Below are 13,406 nucleotides of genomic sequence, written 5' to 3' on the forward strand. Positions count from 1 at the left end.
ATACCCATCCAGATGCCTTTTAAATGTTGCAATTGTACTAGCCTCCACCACTTCCTCTGGCAGCCCATTCCACGCACGCACCACCCTCTGCGTGAAAAAGTTGCTCCTTTGGTCTCTTTTATATCTTTCCCCTCTCGCCCTAAACCTATGCAGTCTAGTTCTGGACTCACCCACCCTAGGGAAGACACCTTGTCTATTTATCCTATCCATGCCCCTCATGATTTTATAAACCTTTATAAGGTCATCCCACAGCCTCCGATACTCCAGGGAAAACAGCCCGAGCCTATTCAGCCTCTCCCAATAGCTCAAAACCTCCAACCCTGGCAACATCCTTGTAAATCTTTTCTGAACCCTTTCAAGTTTCACAACATCCTTCCGATAGGAAGGAGACCAGAATTGCACGCAATATTCCAACGGTGGCCGAACCAATGTCCTGTACAACCACAACATGACCTCCCAACTCCTGTACTCAATACTCTGACCAATAAAGGAAAGCATACCAAACGCTGTCTTCTACATCCTATTCTCCTGTCATTCTACTTTCAAGGAGCTATGAACCTGAACTCCATGGTCTCTTTGTGCAGCAACACTCCCCAGGACCTTACCATTAAGTGTATAAGTCTTGCTGAGATTTGGTTTCCCCAATGCTGCATTAAATTAAATTAAACTGAATTAAACTCCATCTGCCACTTCTCAGCCCATTTGCTCATCTGATCAAGATCCCAATATAATCCAAGGTAACCTTCTCTGCTGTCCACTACACCTCCAATTTTGGTGTTATCTGCAATCTTACTAACTATACCTCTTATACTCACATCTAAATCATTTATATAAATGACGAAAGGTAGTGGAGCCAACACCAATCCTTGTGACACTCCACTGGTCGCAGGCCTCTAATCTGAAAAAACAACCCTCCACCACCACCCTCTGTCCTCTACCTTTGAGCCAGTTCTGTGTACAAATGGCTAATTTTCCCTGTATTCCATGAGATCTAATCTTGCTAACCAGTCTCCCATAGGGATCCTTGCCGGCCGCCTTACTGGAGTCCATATAGATTACTGTGCCCTCCACTGCGCCCTCATCAATCCTCTTTGTTACTTCTTCAAAAAACTCAATCAAGTTCATGCGACATAATTTCCCACGCACAAAGCCATATTGACTATCCCTAATCAGTCCTTGCTTTTCCAAATACATGTACATCCTGTCCTTCAGGATTCCTTCTTCTAACTTGCTCACTGGTCTATAGTTCCCTGGCTTGTCCTTACCACCTTTCTTAAATATTGGCACCATGTTAGCCAATCTTCAGTCTTCCGACACTTCACCTGTGACAAATATCTTAGCAAGAGGCCCAGCAATCACTTCCCTAGCTTCCCACAGAGTTCTAGGGTACACCTGATCAAGTCCTGGGGATTTATCAACTTTTATGTGTTTCAAGACATCCAGCACTTCCTCCTTTGTAATATGGACACTTTTGAAGATGTCACTATCTATTTCCCTACATTCTATATCTTTCATGTCCTTTTCCGTAGTAAGCTCTGATGCAAAATACTCATTTTGTATCTCCACTATCTCCTATGGCTCCACACAAAGGCTGCTGCGTTGATCTTTGATGGACCCTATTCTCTCTCTAGTTACCCTTTTGTCCTTAATTACAAGATGAATTTGTCAAGCGCATGTAAATTACATAATTTAATCTAATTATTAAGTCGAATTTACCAAAGTCACGTTATATACAGACAAAACCCCTTGTGGCGTGATTGGATGTGAAATGGCAAATTTTTTTAGTCTGTCTCATCCCTTTAAAGTCTTTCCTTTCATGCTTCTAGAAGCACTCAGAGCACAATACAGAGCTGCTTTAGTTAATGCAGCTCTATAATAAGAAAAGCTATAGAATTAGACAGTAAAATATACTTGTAACACCAATTTGTTGCAGTTTTTTTAAATCAATTTTTAATCTTTTTGACTACGTTTTTGATCTCCTCGATGGAAATTGTGCCATGAAATGACTTGTAGGCAAGAAGTTGAGTAAGTTTTTCTTTTTAAGTGCTGATGTCATTCATTTCGTGGTTATTAAAAGCTCTGAAACTATTTTTTTCCTTGCCTTCTTCATGGAACCTACTCGTGATTTACATTGAAATTTAGGCCACAGCCAACATTCTGTTTTGTTTGATGTTGTAAAAAAACTATTTATTGAAGTTAACCAGGGGAAATGAAAATCATTAAAACATGGTATGTATTAAATGACATTAAATATTTCATCTCTATACTCTTTTAATAGAGATGGCAAACTAAAGGAATCAGACCAAATCCTAGCTATCAACAGACAGGTCCTAGACCAGACTGTCACTCATCAACAAGCTATTGGCCTCCTGCAGAAAGCCACTGAACAGATTCAGTTAGTGGTTGCCAGAGGATCTGTTCCATGTTTGACCAGTCCAGGAGCTTCACGTACACCATCGGATGCAAGTACACTCTCTGCCCATTCTTCTACTGTAAGTTTAGTAAGTGTATGAAATACAAGTTGAGTTGCGTTTAAGTTATTGAAAGCACAAAGAAAGGTGATGTTATAGATAATCTAATTCACAGTATTTAAAACCATGTTTCTCGAATATTTTGAATTTTAATTTTAAAATTCATTTATTCTTTTGTCTATATTTTGAGAAAATCTGATGTGTGAAAACATTAAATGTGATTTTATGCTAACTGTCTTTCATTTTCAAGCATACTTGAGGCCAGTTAACAAAGCCATTATAATTTTGCTGCAAATGGTTTCCTATATAATATCAACAAAAATTACAGTGTTAGCCATATTGCTGTGGAGAATGCAGTAGGAGCAGAGAGTAGGACACCTTCTCTTCCTGCCATCATACCCATCAGCACTCCATCTTGTGATCTTAATTGCAGGTGGTGAATATGATGAGAGAGGAACGGAAATTTGTAAAATCTTATTTATTAGAAAAACGTCTTGGTGCAACGTTCTTAAGCATATTTCTAAACTTGCTGCCACGGTTTTTAGTTAGTGCTGATTTTGAGTTTATTTGGAACGTAAGTTTACTAATTGTATGAAATAGTGTCAACATTCTGTTCACACTTGCGGAGACTTCAGTCGAAATTGGTGCTCCCAATGTGAGCAGCCATCTGTTTTATGTTGTGTGCTACTATGAAGTACCATTGGCACATCTATCAAGGCATATCTTTTCAGAAAACCAACTCTTAAACATAAATTTTGTCTTTGTGTCACAGTATTTTATGTAATATTCTCATCTCATCCAAGACTATTGTTATTACTACATTTTTAAAAAACATTTTAATCCTTCATTCAATATTCTGCTTTGTTGTCAGAAACACAATTTTGCTGCTATTCTCATTTGTTTTTACACCACACACGCTACTGAATCCCTCTGTTACAGAAACTCAGCAAGTCTGGCAGCATCTGTGGATAGAAAGCAGTGTTAATATTTCAAGTTCAGTGAACAATTTTCAAATCTGAAGATTTATTGGACTCAAAATGTTAACTCTTGTCTCTCCACAGATGCAGCCAGATCTGCTGAGTTTCTCTCGCAATTTCTGTTTTTGTTTTGGATTTCAAGCATCCACAGTACTTTGTTCTATTATAGTATATTCATTTGTTGTGGCCCCATTTCCTTTAGTCATCTAGTTGTGTTTCACATCACTGATTATTTCATGCTTATCAGACTTCCTTCCCTCCAGTTTACTACTAACAGTTGTACAGTCTCTTGCTTCTGCTTATACTTCTTGTAACTTGGGTGCTACATCACCTACAGCAGATTTCTCCCACACCACAACCTTCTGTACCAGGTGTGCAGTCTTGGTGCACTCTCTGGGTATATGTGGTTCCTTTCAATATATATCAAAACATTCTGCTATAGCTAAATATTCCTGATAAAGGGTTTTTGCTAGAAACGTCGATTTTCCTGGTCCTCGGATGCTGCCTGACCTGCTGTGCTTTTCCAGCTCCACTCTAATCTAGACTCTGGTTTCCAGCATCTGCAGTCCTTGTTTTTACCTACCTTTATATAGCTAAATATAATCTAGTAATTATGTAACAGCTCTTCTATTGATCCAAAAGATATTGTATACATGCAGAGCTTATATGACAGGAATAAATGGGACAACATCCCTTTAGCTTTATGTTGCTAAAACCAAAACCATCCTCTTAACCTTCTACTAGCCAAGACCTTGTATTCGCGATTGCTGCTGCTTATGTCTTGATCTATGTTGATGTGCTCTTTGGTCTTCATAATATTGACTCTGTTGTCGAGGCTGTTTTGTTCTACATCTACTACATTATTTATCTCTCTCTTTCCTCTACCTCCTGTGACTGTCTCTCTGCTTCCCAACCTGCTGTCCAAACTCATTTTGTTTTGTAGATAGTGTATTTATTTGAGCAGAGTGACTAACTAAATCACTGAAGATCCACATCTACTTCCAGAATGCAAGAGCTTCATTATTTTAGATTGGTAGGCAGAAAACTTCTGGGGGTCCAGAAGCTGCTTCATTAAACAAAGGAAAGACATAAATATGTGTTTTCAATCTGCCTTAGCATTTACAAGTAGACCATATTATTAATTGCATACAGATTCATTCACATCAGTTGTGACTGTGATCAGTTGATGGACAGTTATAAGTCTTGCCATGATCTCATGATGTTCACTGGACACCTTTATACCCATCTGTGTATTCTCACAATGCATCTTATTCAACCACATTCCAAAGCTGCTGACTTCTGCATTTGTTATTCAAGTCTCCCTCTTCATAGACTGAGGGCTTCTCCTTACTGTCTCAGGCTCTGTCAATAGGAATTCAGTTAAATCCCTTAATGTTGGTTAGAGATAAAACTCCATTATTCTTATTATATATTAGTTTATATGTGATTATAATCATCTAAAGGACGTTGACTAATGTGAGTCATGTCTATCCTCCCCTGCTGTTTTCCATATTAAACAGCAAACTTAGGAGCCCCTCTTGCAAGTGAATCAATCAATACTTCTCAAGGATGTCCCTTTTGTCAGAATTGTTCTTTTATAACCTGTGAGGTTTTTTTGCTGCTTCTTATTCACATTCTGTTGTGTGATTTTTGCGATTTGTACCTTATCTGATTGCTATGAGTTCAAAGGCCATTCTGACTATGTAAATTACTGCTTTAGCTAACAAGTTTTGGCCATTTTCATCAACTAAAATCCACAGACAGCAATTTTATATTAACAAAGAACCATGTGGGCGGCACGGTGGCATCGTGGGCGGCACGGTGGCACAGTAGTTAGCACTGCTGCCTCACAGCGCCTGAAGACCCGGGTTCAATTCCCGACTCAGGCGACTGACTGTGTGGAGTTTGCATGTTCTCCCCGTGTCTGCGTGGGTTTACTCCGGGTGCTCCGGTTTCCTCCCACAGTCCAAAGATGTGCGGGTCAGGTGAATTGGCCATGCTAAATTGCCCGTAGTGTTAGGTAAGGGGTAATGTAGGGGTATGGGTGGGTTTCGCTTCGGCGGGTCGGTGTGGACTTGTTGGGCCGAAGGGCCTGTTTCCACACTGTAAGTCTAATCTAATGGGTAGCCCCAACACTAACAAAGGAAAGGGAAACATAACCATTTCAATAATGTTAAAAATCTCACAACACCAGGTTATAGTCCAACAGGTTTAATTGGAAGCACACTAGCTTTCGGAGCGACACTCCATCAGGTGGTAGTGGAGGGTTCGATCGTAACACAGAATTTATAGCAAAAATTTGCAGTGTGATGTAACTGAAATTATACATTGAAAAATTGTCTCCAAATCATATCAATAATGAGGGAGAAATGTGAAGTGACTTTTATAAACTTGCAGAATGACGGTCTCTTTATTAAAATTTATTCTTCAGTTTTTATTTCATTTTTACAGCCAACAGTATTTGAAAAATGTAAATACACATTATTTTATGATGCTATTGTAGAATTAGATTGTGCGATGCATGTAGCGGGGTTTTGTTTTGGTTGAGGTACCTAGGTTAATTTTATATTTCAACTGCTTCATCTGTCCATATCGGAGACTGATATTTGAATAATGCCTACTATTGTCCTCCATAAACCTGAAGTGGTTTGTTGTATAAATGCTTTTGTAGAGGTATATGTTTATATAGTATACTGAGTAGATGTGTTATCTGCCTTTATCAAAATTTGAATGTAGTGACATAGAATTGTGTTGTATATATGAGCACTGCAGACTACGTTTTATTCCTAACAGGTCCACTGGCAGACTGTTGAAACAATTGAGCTAGTAAATGATGGTTGTGGTTTGGGATTTGGAATAGTAGGTGGAAGAACAACTGGTGTAATTGTGAAGACTATTTTACCTGGAGGAGTTGCTGACCTGGTAAGAGTTTTAAAATTCAGTTGCTTTGCTGGGTATGTAATTGCATCAGTGCTACCCACCTTCGTGGTTTTATTGAGATGGAAAGTGCAGTTTTATTCGTGGAATTTCTACTAACTCTTAAGAGTGCACTTTAACTGCTAAGATTCAACAAATTTGGCTGAGGATAGAGGATTAAAATTTCAAAAAAATGGCAACTGTTTGGGAACCGCATTCCTTCCAGGTTTAAAAATGGGGAAAAGCCAAGCAAGAATCCATGTTGAGCTGTTGGGTTATTGATTAATATATTCAAATGTCAGTTGACAAAGTTCAGGTGAACTTTCTAGTTTTAACAAGCCATGTGTGGATTTTCCAAACTGGAACTGTCAAGGATCAACCAAGGAAGAGCACAGTGGAGTGTTGCTGAAAATAAAACTGATACTTGGAAGCCTTGATAGAGCAAAATTGTAATGCATTTAACCAGCCTCAATGACAGATTTTTGCTTAATTGTTTATGTAAATGAAAGCTGAAAATGTGTTGCTGGAAAAGCGTAGCAGGTCAGGCAGCATCCAAGGAGCAGGAGAATCGACGTTTTGGGCATGAGCCCTTCTTCAGAAATGAGGAAAGTGTGCCAAGCAGGCTAAGATAAAAGGTAGGGAGGAGGGACTTGGGGGAGGGGCATTGGAAATGTGATCGGTGGAAGGAGGTTAAGGTGAGGGTGATAGGCCAGAGTGGGGGTGGGTGCGGAGAGGTCAGGAAGAAGATTGCAGGTTAGGAAGGTGGTGCTAGTTTGAGGATTGGGACTGAGACAAGGTGGGAGGAGGGGAAATGAGGAAACTGGAGAAATCTGAGTTCATCCCTTGTGTTTGGAGGGTTCCTAGGTGGAAGATGAGGCGCTCTTCCTCCAGCCGTCATGTTGCTATGGTCTGGCAATGGAGGAGTCCAAGGACCTAAATGTCCTTGGTGGAGTGGAGGGGGAGTTGAAATGTTGAGCCAAGGGGTGGTTGGGTTGGCTGGTCCGGGTGTCCCAGAGGTGTTCTCTGAAACGTTCTTCAAGTAGGCGGCCTGTCTCCCCAATATAGAGGAGGCCACATCGGGTGAAGTGGATGCAGGAAATGATGTGTGTGGAGGTGCAGGTGAATTTGTGGCGGATATGGAAGGATCCCTTGGAACCTTGGAGGGAAGTAAGGGGGGAGGTGTGGGCACACGTTTTGCATTTCTTGTGGTTGCAGGGGAAGGTGCCGATAGTGGAGGTTGGGTTGGTGGGGGGTGTGGACCTGACAAGGGAGTCACGGAGGCAGTGGTCTTTTCGGAACGCTGATAGGAGAGGGGAGGGAAATATATCTCTGGTAGTGGGGTCCATTTGGAGGTGGCGGAAATGACGACGGATGATAAGATGTATGTGGAGGTTGGTGGGATGGTAGGTGAGGACCAGTGGGGTTCTGATTAGATTAGACTTACAGTGTGGAAACAGGCCCTTCGGCCCAACAAGTCCACACCGACCCGCCGAAGCGCAACCCACCCAGACCCCTACATTTACCCCTTATCTAACACTACGGGCAATTTAGCATGGCCAATTCACCCGACCCGCACATCTTTGGACTGTGGGAGGAAACCAGAGCACCCGGAGGAAACCCACGCAGACACGGGGAGAACGTGCAAACTCCACACAGTCAGTCGCCTGAGTCGGGAATTGAACCCGGGTCTCAGGCGCTGTGAGGCAGCAGTGCTAGCCACTGTGCCACCGTGCCGCACACATCTGTCCTGGTGGCGATTGGAGGGGCGGGGCTCAAGGGCGGAGGAGCGGGAAGTGGAGGAGATGCGGTGGAGGGCATCGTCGACCACATTTGGGGGGAAATTACGGTCTTTGAAGAAGGAGGCCATCTGGGTTGTTCGATGTTGGAACTGCTCCTCCTGGGAGCAGATGCAGCGGAAACGAAGGAATTGTGAATATGGGGTGGCGTTTTTACAGGGGGCAGGGTGGGAGGAAGTGTAGTCTAGGTAGCTGTGGGAGTCAGTCGGTTTATAGTAAATGTCCATGTTGATTCAGTCGCTCGAGATAGAAATGAAGAGGTCTAGGAAGGGGAGGGCGGAGTCTGAGACGGTCCAGGTAAATTTGAGGTCGGGGTGGAAAGGGTTGGTAAAGTGGATGAACTGTTCAACCTTCGCGTGGGAGCACGAGGCAGCGCCAATACAGTCATCGATGTAGTGGAGGAAAAGGTGGGGAATGGTGCCAGTGTAGCTGCGGAAGATGGACTGTTCCACATATCCTACGAAGAGGCAGGCATAGCTGGGGCCCATGCGGGTGCCTGCCTCTTTGTAGGGTGCATAGGCCCCGGGTTATTTTCAAATTTTGGATGTAATGTACCTTGGAGCTCATATTCCTGAGATGTGGGACATGTGAAGCTGCAATTAGGAACATGGTGAGGACATTCAGCCCCTTGAGTGGACTCCGTCATTTGATAATATTGCAGCTGATCTGATTGTGGCCTTGACTCTGGTGTCCTGCCTACCTCCAGTACCCTTTAGTTCCCTTGTATGCAATCTCTGCCTTAAAAATATTGGATAGCACTGACTTCAGTAGTTCTTGGGAAGGAGAGTTGCACGATCTCATGGCCCCCAGAGGGGCAAAAAAAAAGTTCTGCTCATTTGCATCTTAAATGAGAGACCACTTATTTTTAAACTGTTTCCCTAGTTATAACCTATGCCACAAGAATTATCCTTTCAGCATCTACCCTATTAGGTTGTGTATATTTCAATAAGGTTGCCCTTTATTCATCTAAGCTTTGTTGGTCCAATCTATTCATCTTTTCCTCAAAGATAACACCCCTTCCCAAGCAATATACTCTTCTAATTTTTTGTTTGGTAGATCTTCAAGGTCTGTGCATAACAGTGCCAGTAGTCAATTCATTGACACAGTTTACAGGGAATGTTGATCCCAAGTATTAGTCACCTTCTGTGAACTGCTTCTAATGCAATTGTCATTTCTTAAGTAAACAGATGAAATCCATCTGTGGTATTCTAGATATGAACTCACCGATAATCTATCAAATTGTAAAAAAAAGCATCTCTACTTTACATTCCATTCCTCTTGAAAAAATTGCTGTTATTGTACCTACGTACCAACTTATTGTGACTCATGTGCCAGGTCCTCTGAGCCGTCTATGCTTGAGCCTGCAAGTGCTTTTTGCTACTTTTCTAATCTTCTTGCCAAAGTAGACAAATTCACATTAGCTTATTTACATGCTTTTGCAGATGCATTATGTTGTTTTCATGACTTACTTTTCAGCTTGTCTCAACGGCACATTTTGCTTTCATAATTTTCTTGCTGACATTCAAATCATCATAGAATGTAAATAGCTGAGGACTAGAATTTTTCCTGTGACATTCTACTCATTACATCTTGCCAACTTTGAATGGCCTATTATGCCTGCTGTCTGTTTTCTGCTTGCTAACTAATGCTCAAACTCTGCTAATGGTTGTTACTCCCTCCATGGGGGCAACTTTATAACAGTAGTATTAACCACTAGTGAGGAGCAGCAGAGACAACCATACTGTACCAACACCAGCAACATCTAAATTCTTACCAATAGATGGTGTCTAAAGCAGTAACTACAATGCCAGACGGATAAGTGAATATTTTAAGTGTGGCCTAACAGTAAGTTTGCAGTAGTGAGTGGAGTGGGTTCTTTCTTGATTATATGTTATTTTGAGATATGTCCTGATTAAATTTATAAATGTAAGTCATAAATATTAAGTTAGCCTGAAGCAGTGGAATGTAGAGGAATAAGACACTGGGTGTGTAGATTGAAAGAAGCAAAAATAGCCTTTAGTAGAATGATATGCTCTTCTTGTTGGATGGAGGAGTTTAGGGAGAGTTTATGAGGATAATGTTACTGGGGATAATATTTGCAAGAAATGCCGATGGTTGCGAATCCGATCAGATCGAATGGATTAGTTCGAGAGACAGTCAGAGGCAATGAGGAATTTACAAGAGCAAGGAGATATGATGAGTGGCAGTTATACTAAGGGAGAAAAGTGGCAGATACAGTCATATAGATGGGTTAGCTCCATGAGAGGTAAGAGAGGTAGGCAGGTAGTGAGGAGTCTTCTGTGGCTATCCCCATTTCAAACATGATAGATTCTCAGGGGTCACGGTGGCTCAGTGGTTAACACTGCTGCCTCACAGCGCCGGGGACCCAGGTTTGATTCCTGCCTTGGATAACTGACTGTGTGGTGTTTGCACATTCTCTCCGTACCTGCGTGGGTTTCCTCCGGGTGTTCCAGTTTCCTCCTGCAATCCAAAGATGTGCAAGTTAGGTGAATTGGTCATAGGGGTAAATACAGGGAATGTGTCTGGGTGAGTTACTCTTCAGAGTATTGGTGTGGACTTGTTGGGCTGAAGGGCCTGTTTCCATACTGTAGGGAATCTAACCTAATCTAATCATAATGGCTGGGGTATTTGCTTGAGCTACTCAGGAGGATTTACACTATTAAGGTCGGGTGTTGGGACCCAGGGAGATCGTGAGGAAAGAGATCAATCTGAGACTGGTGCAGTTGAGGATAGAAGCGAGTCAAACAGTTAGGGCAGGTAGTGACAAAGCAGAGAAAAAGTTAGGACTGATATATTAAACATGCAATGATTTCAATGCAAGAAGCCTAACAGGGAAGCCAGATGAACTCAGGGCATGGTTAGGAACATGGGACTGGGATTTCAGAATAATTGCAGAAACTGGCTCAGGGATAGAAAGGACTTCCAGTTTAATGCCCCAGGATACAAATTCTGCAGGAAAGATGGAAAGGGAGGCAAGAGAGGAAGAGGATTGGCGTTTTTGATAAAGGATAGCATTACAACTGTACTTCGGGAGGATACTCCCGGAAATACATCCAGGGAAGTTATTTGGGTTGAACTGAGAAATACGAAAGGCATCCCTTATTGGGATTCCCTGATAGTCAAAGGGAAATTGAGAAACAAATTTGTCAGGAGACCTCAACTATCTGTAAGAATAATAGGGTGGTTCTGGTCGGGGATTTTAACTTTCCAAACATAGACTGGGATTACCATTGTGTTAAGGGTTTAGATGGAGAGGAATTTAACTGTGTACAAGAAAATTTTCTGATTCAGTATGTTGATGTACCTACTAGAGAAGCCATTTGGATGCAGAACTGCCTCAAAGGTAGAGGACAGAGGGTGATGGTGAAGGGTTGTTTTTCAAACTAGAGGCCCTGTGACCAGTGGAGTGCCACAAGCATCGGTGCTGGGTCCACTACTTTTCATTATTTATATAAATGGTTTGGATGTGAGCATAAGAGATACGGTTAGTAAGTTTGCCGATAACACCAAAATTGGACATCGAAGAAGGTTGCTTGGATTACAATGGGATCTTGATCAGTTGGTGACATCTTGAGCAGATGGGCTGAGAAGCGGAAGATGGAGTTTAATTTAGATAAATGTGAGGTGCTGCATTTAGGGAAAGCAAATCTTAGCAGGACTTATACATTTAATGGTAAGGTCCTCGGGAGTGCTACTGAACAAAGAGACCTTGGAGTGCAGGTTCATAGCTCTTTGAAAGTGGAGTGGGGTCACAGGTAGATAGGATAGTGAACGGTGGGCGGTACGGTGGCACAGTGGTTAGCACTGCTGCCTCACAGCGCCTGAGACCCGGGTTCAATTCCCGACTCAGGCGACTGACTGTGTGGAGTTTGCACGTTCTCCTCGTGTCTGCGTGGGTTTCCTCCGGGTGCTCCGGTTTCCTCCCACAGTCCAAAGATGTGTGGGTCAGGTGAATTGGCCATGCTAAATTGCCCGTAGTGTTAGGTAAGGGGTAAATGTAGGGGTGTGGGTGTGTTGCACTTCGGCGGGTCGGTGTGGACTTGTTGGGCCGAAGGGCCTGTTTCCACACTGTAAGTAATCTAATCTAATCTAATCTGAAGAAGGCGTTTGGTATGCTTTTTTTTATTGGTCAGAGAATTGAGTACAGGAGTTGGAATGTCATGTTGCATCTGTACAGTACATTGGTGAGGCCACTGTTGGAATATTGCGTGCAATTCTGGTCTCCTTCCTATTGGAAGGATGTTGTGAAACTTGAAAGGGTTCAGAAAAGATTTACAAGGATGTCACCAGGGTTGGAGGAGGCTGGGGCTATTTTCCTTGGAGCGCTGAGGCTGAGGGGTGACCTTATATAGGTTCATGAGGGGCTTGGATAAATAGATAGAGTATTTTTCTTGTGGTGGTGGAGTCCAGAACTCGAGGGTATAGCTTTTGGATAAGAGGGGAACGATATAAAAGAGATCTAAGGGGCAACTTTTTCACAGAAGGGGTGGTATGTGTATGGAATGAGCTGCCAGAGGAGGTGGTGGAGACTGGTACAATTGCAACATTTAAAAGGCATCTGGATGGGTATATGAATAGGAAGAGTTTGGAGGGATATGAGTCGGGTGCTGACAGGATTCGGTTGGGATATCTGGTCAGCATGAACGGGTTGGAAAGGATTTGGAAAGGCAAGGACTGATTCGGGATAGTCAACATGGCTTTGTGTATGGGAAATCATGTCTCACAAACTTGATTGAGTTTTTTGAAGGAGGATTTAGGAGTGCAGAGCTGTGGATGTGATCTACATGGACTTCAGAAAAACACTCAACAAGGTTCCTCATGGTAGACTGCTTAGCAAGGTTCGATCTCATAGAATACAGGGAGAACTAGCTATTTGGACACAGAACTGGCTCGAAGGTAGAAGGTGGTGGTAGAGGGTTTCCTTCAGACTGGAGGCCTGTGACCAGTGGAGTGCCACAAGGATTGGTGCTGGGTCTACTGCTTTTCATCATTTATATAAATAATGTGAATAGGAGGTATAGTTAGTAAGTTTGCAGATGACACCAAAATTGGAGGTGTAGTGGACAGTCAGGAAGGTTACCTCCAAGTATGATGGGACCTTGATCAGATGGGGCAATGGGCTGAGGAGTGACAGTTGGAGTTTAATTTAGATAAATGTGAGGTACTGCATTTTGGAAAGGCAAATCGAGCAGGACTTATACTTAATGGTAAGGTCCTGGGGAGTG

At 42.5% G+C, this 13,406-nt stretch overlaps 1 protein-coding gene across 1 annotated transcript in view; it reads left to right on the forward strand.

Annotated features, from left to right (window-relative positions):
• LOC132824441 (multiple PDZ domain protein) overlaps positions 1-13,406 on the forward strand; it is a 381,408-nt gene that overhangs the window by 89,328 nt on the left and 278,674 nt on the right. The window contains exons 7-8 of the mRNA XM_060838941.1: positions 2,279-2,492; positions 6,242-6,370. Of these exons, the coding sequence (XP_060694924.1) occupies positions 2,279-2,492; positions 6,242-6,370 (343 nt within the window). The remainder of the gene's footprint in view (positions 1-2,278; positions 2,493-6,241; positions 6,371-13,406) is intronic.

Source organism: Hemiscyllium ocellatum, chromosome 2 (assembly GCF_020745735.1).
Source record: "Hemiscyllium ocellatum isolate sHemOce1 chromosome 2, sHemOce1.pat.X.cur, whole genome shotgun sequence".
Classification (NCBI taxonomy): domain Eukaryota; kingdom Metazoa; phylum Chordata; class Chondrichthyes; order Orectolobiformes; family Hemiscylliidae; genus Hemiscyllium; species Hemiscyllium ocellatum.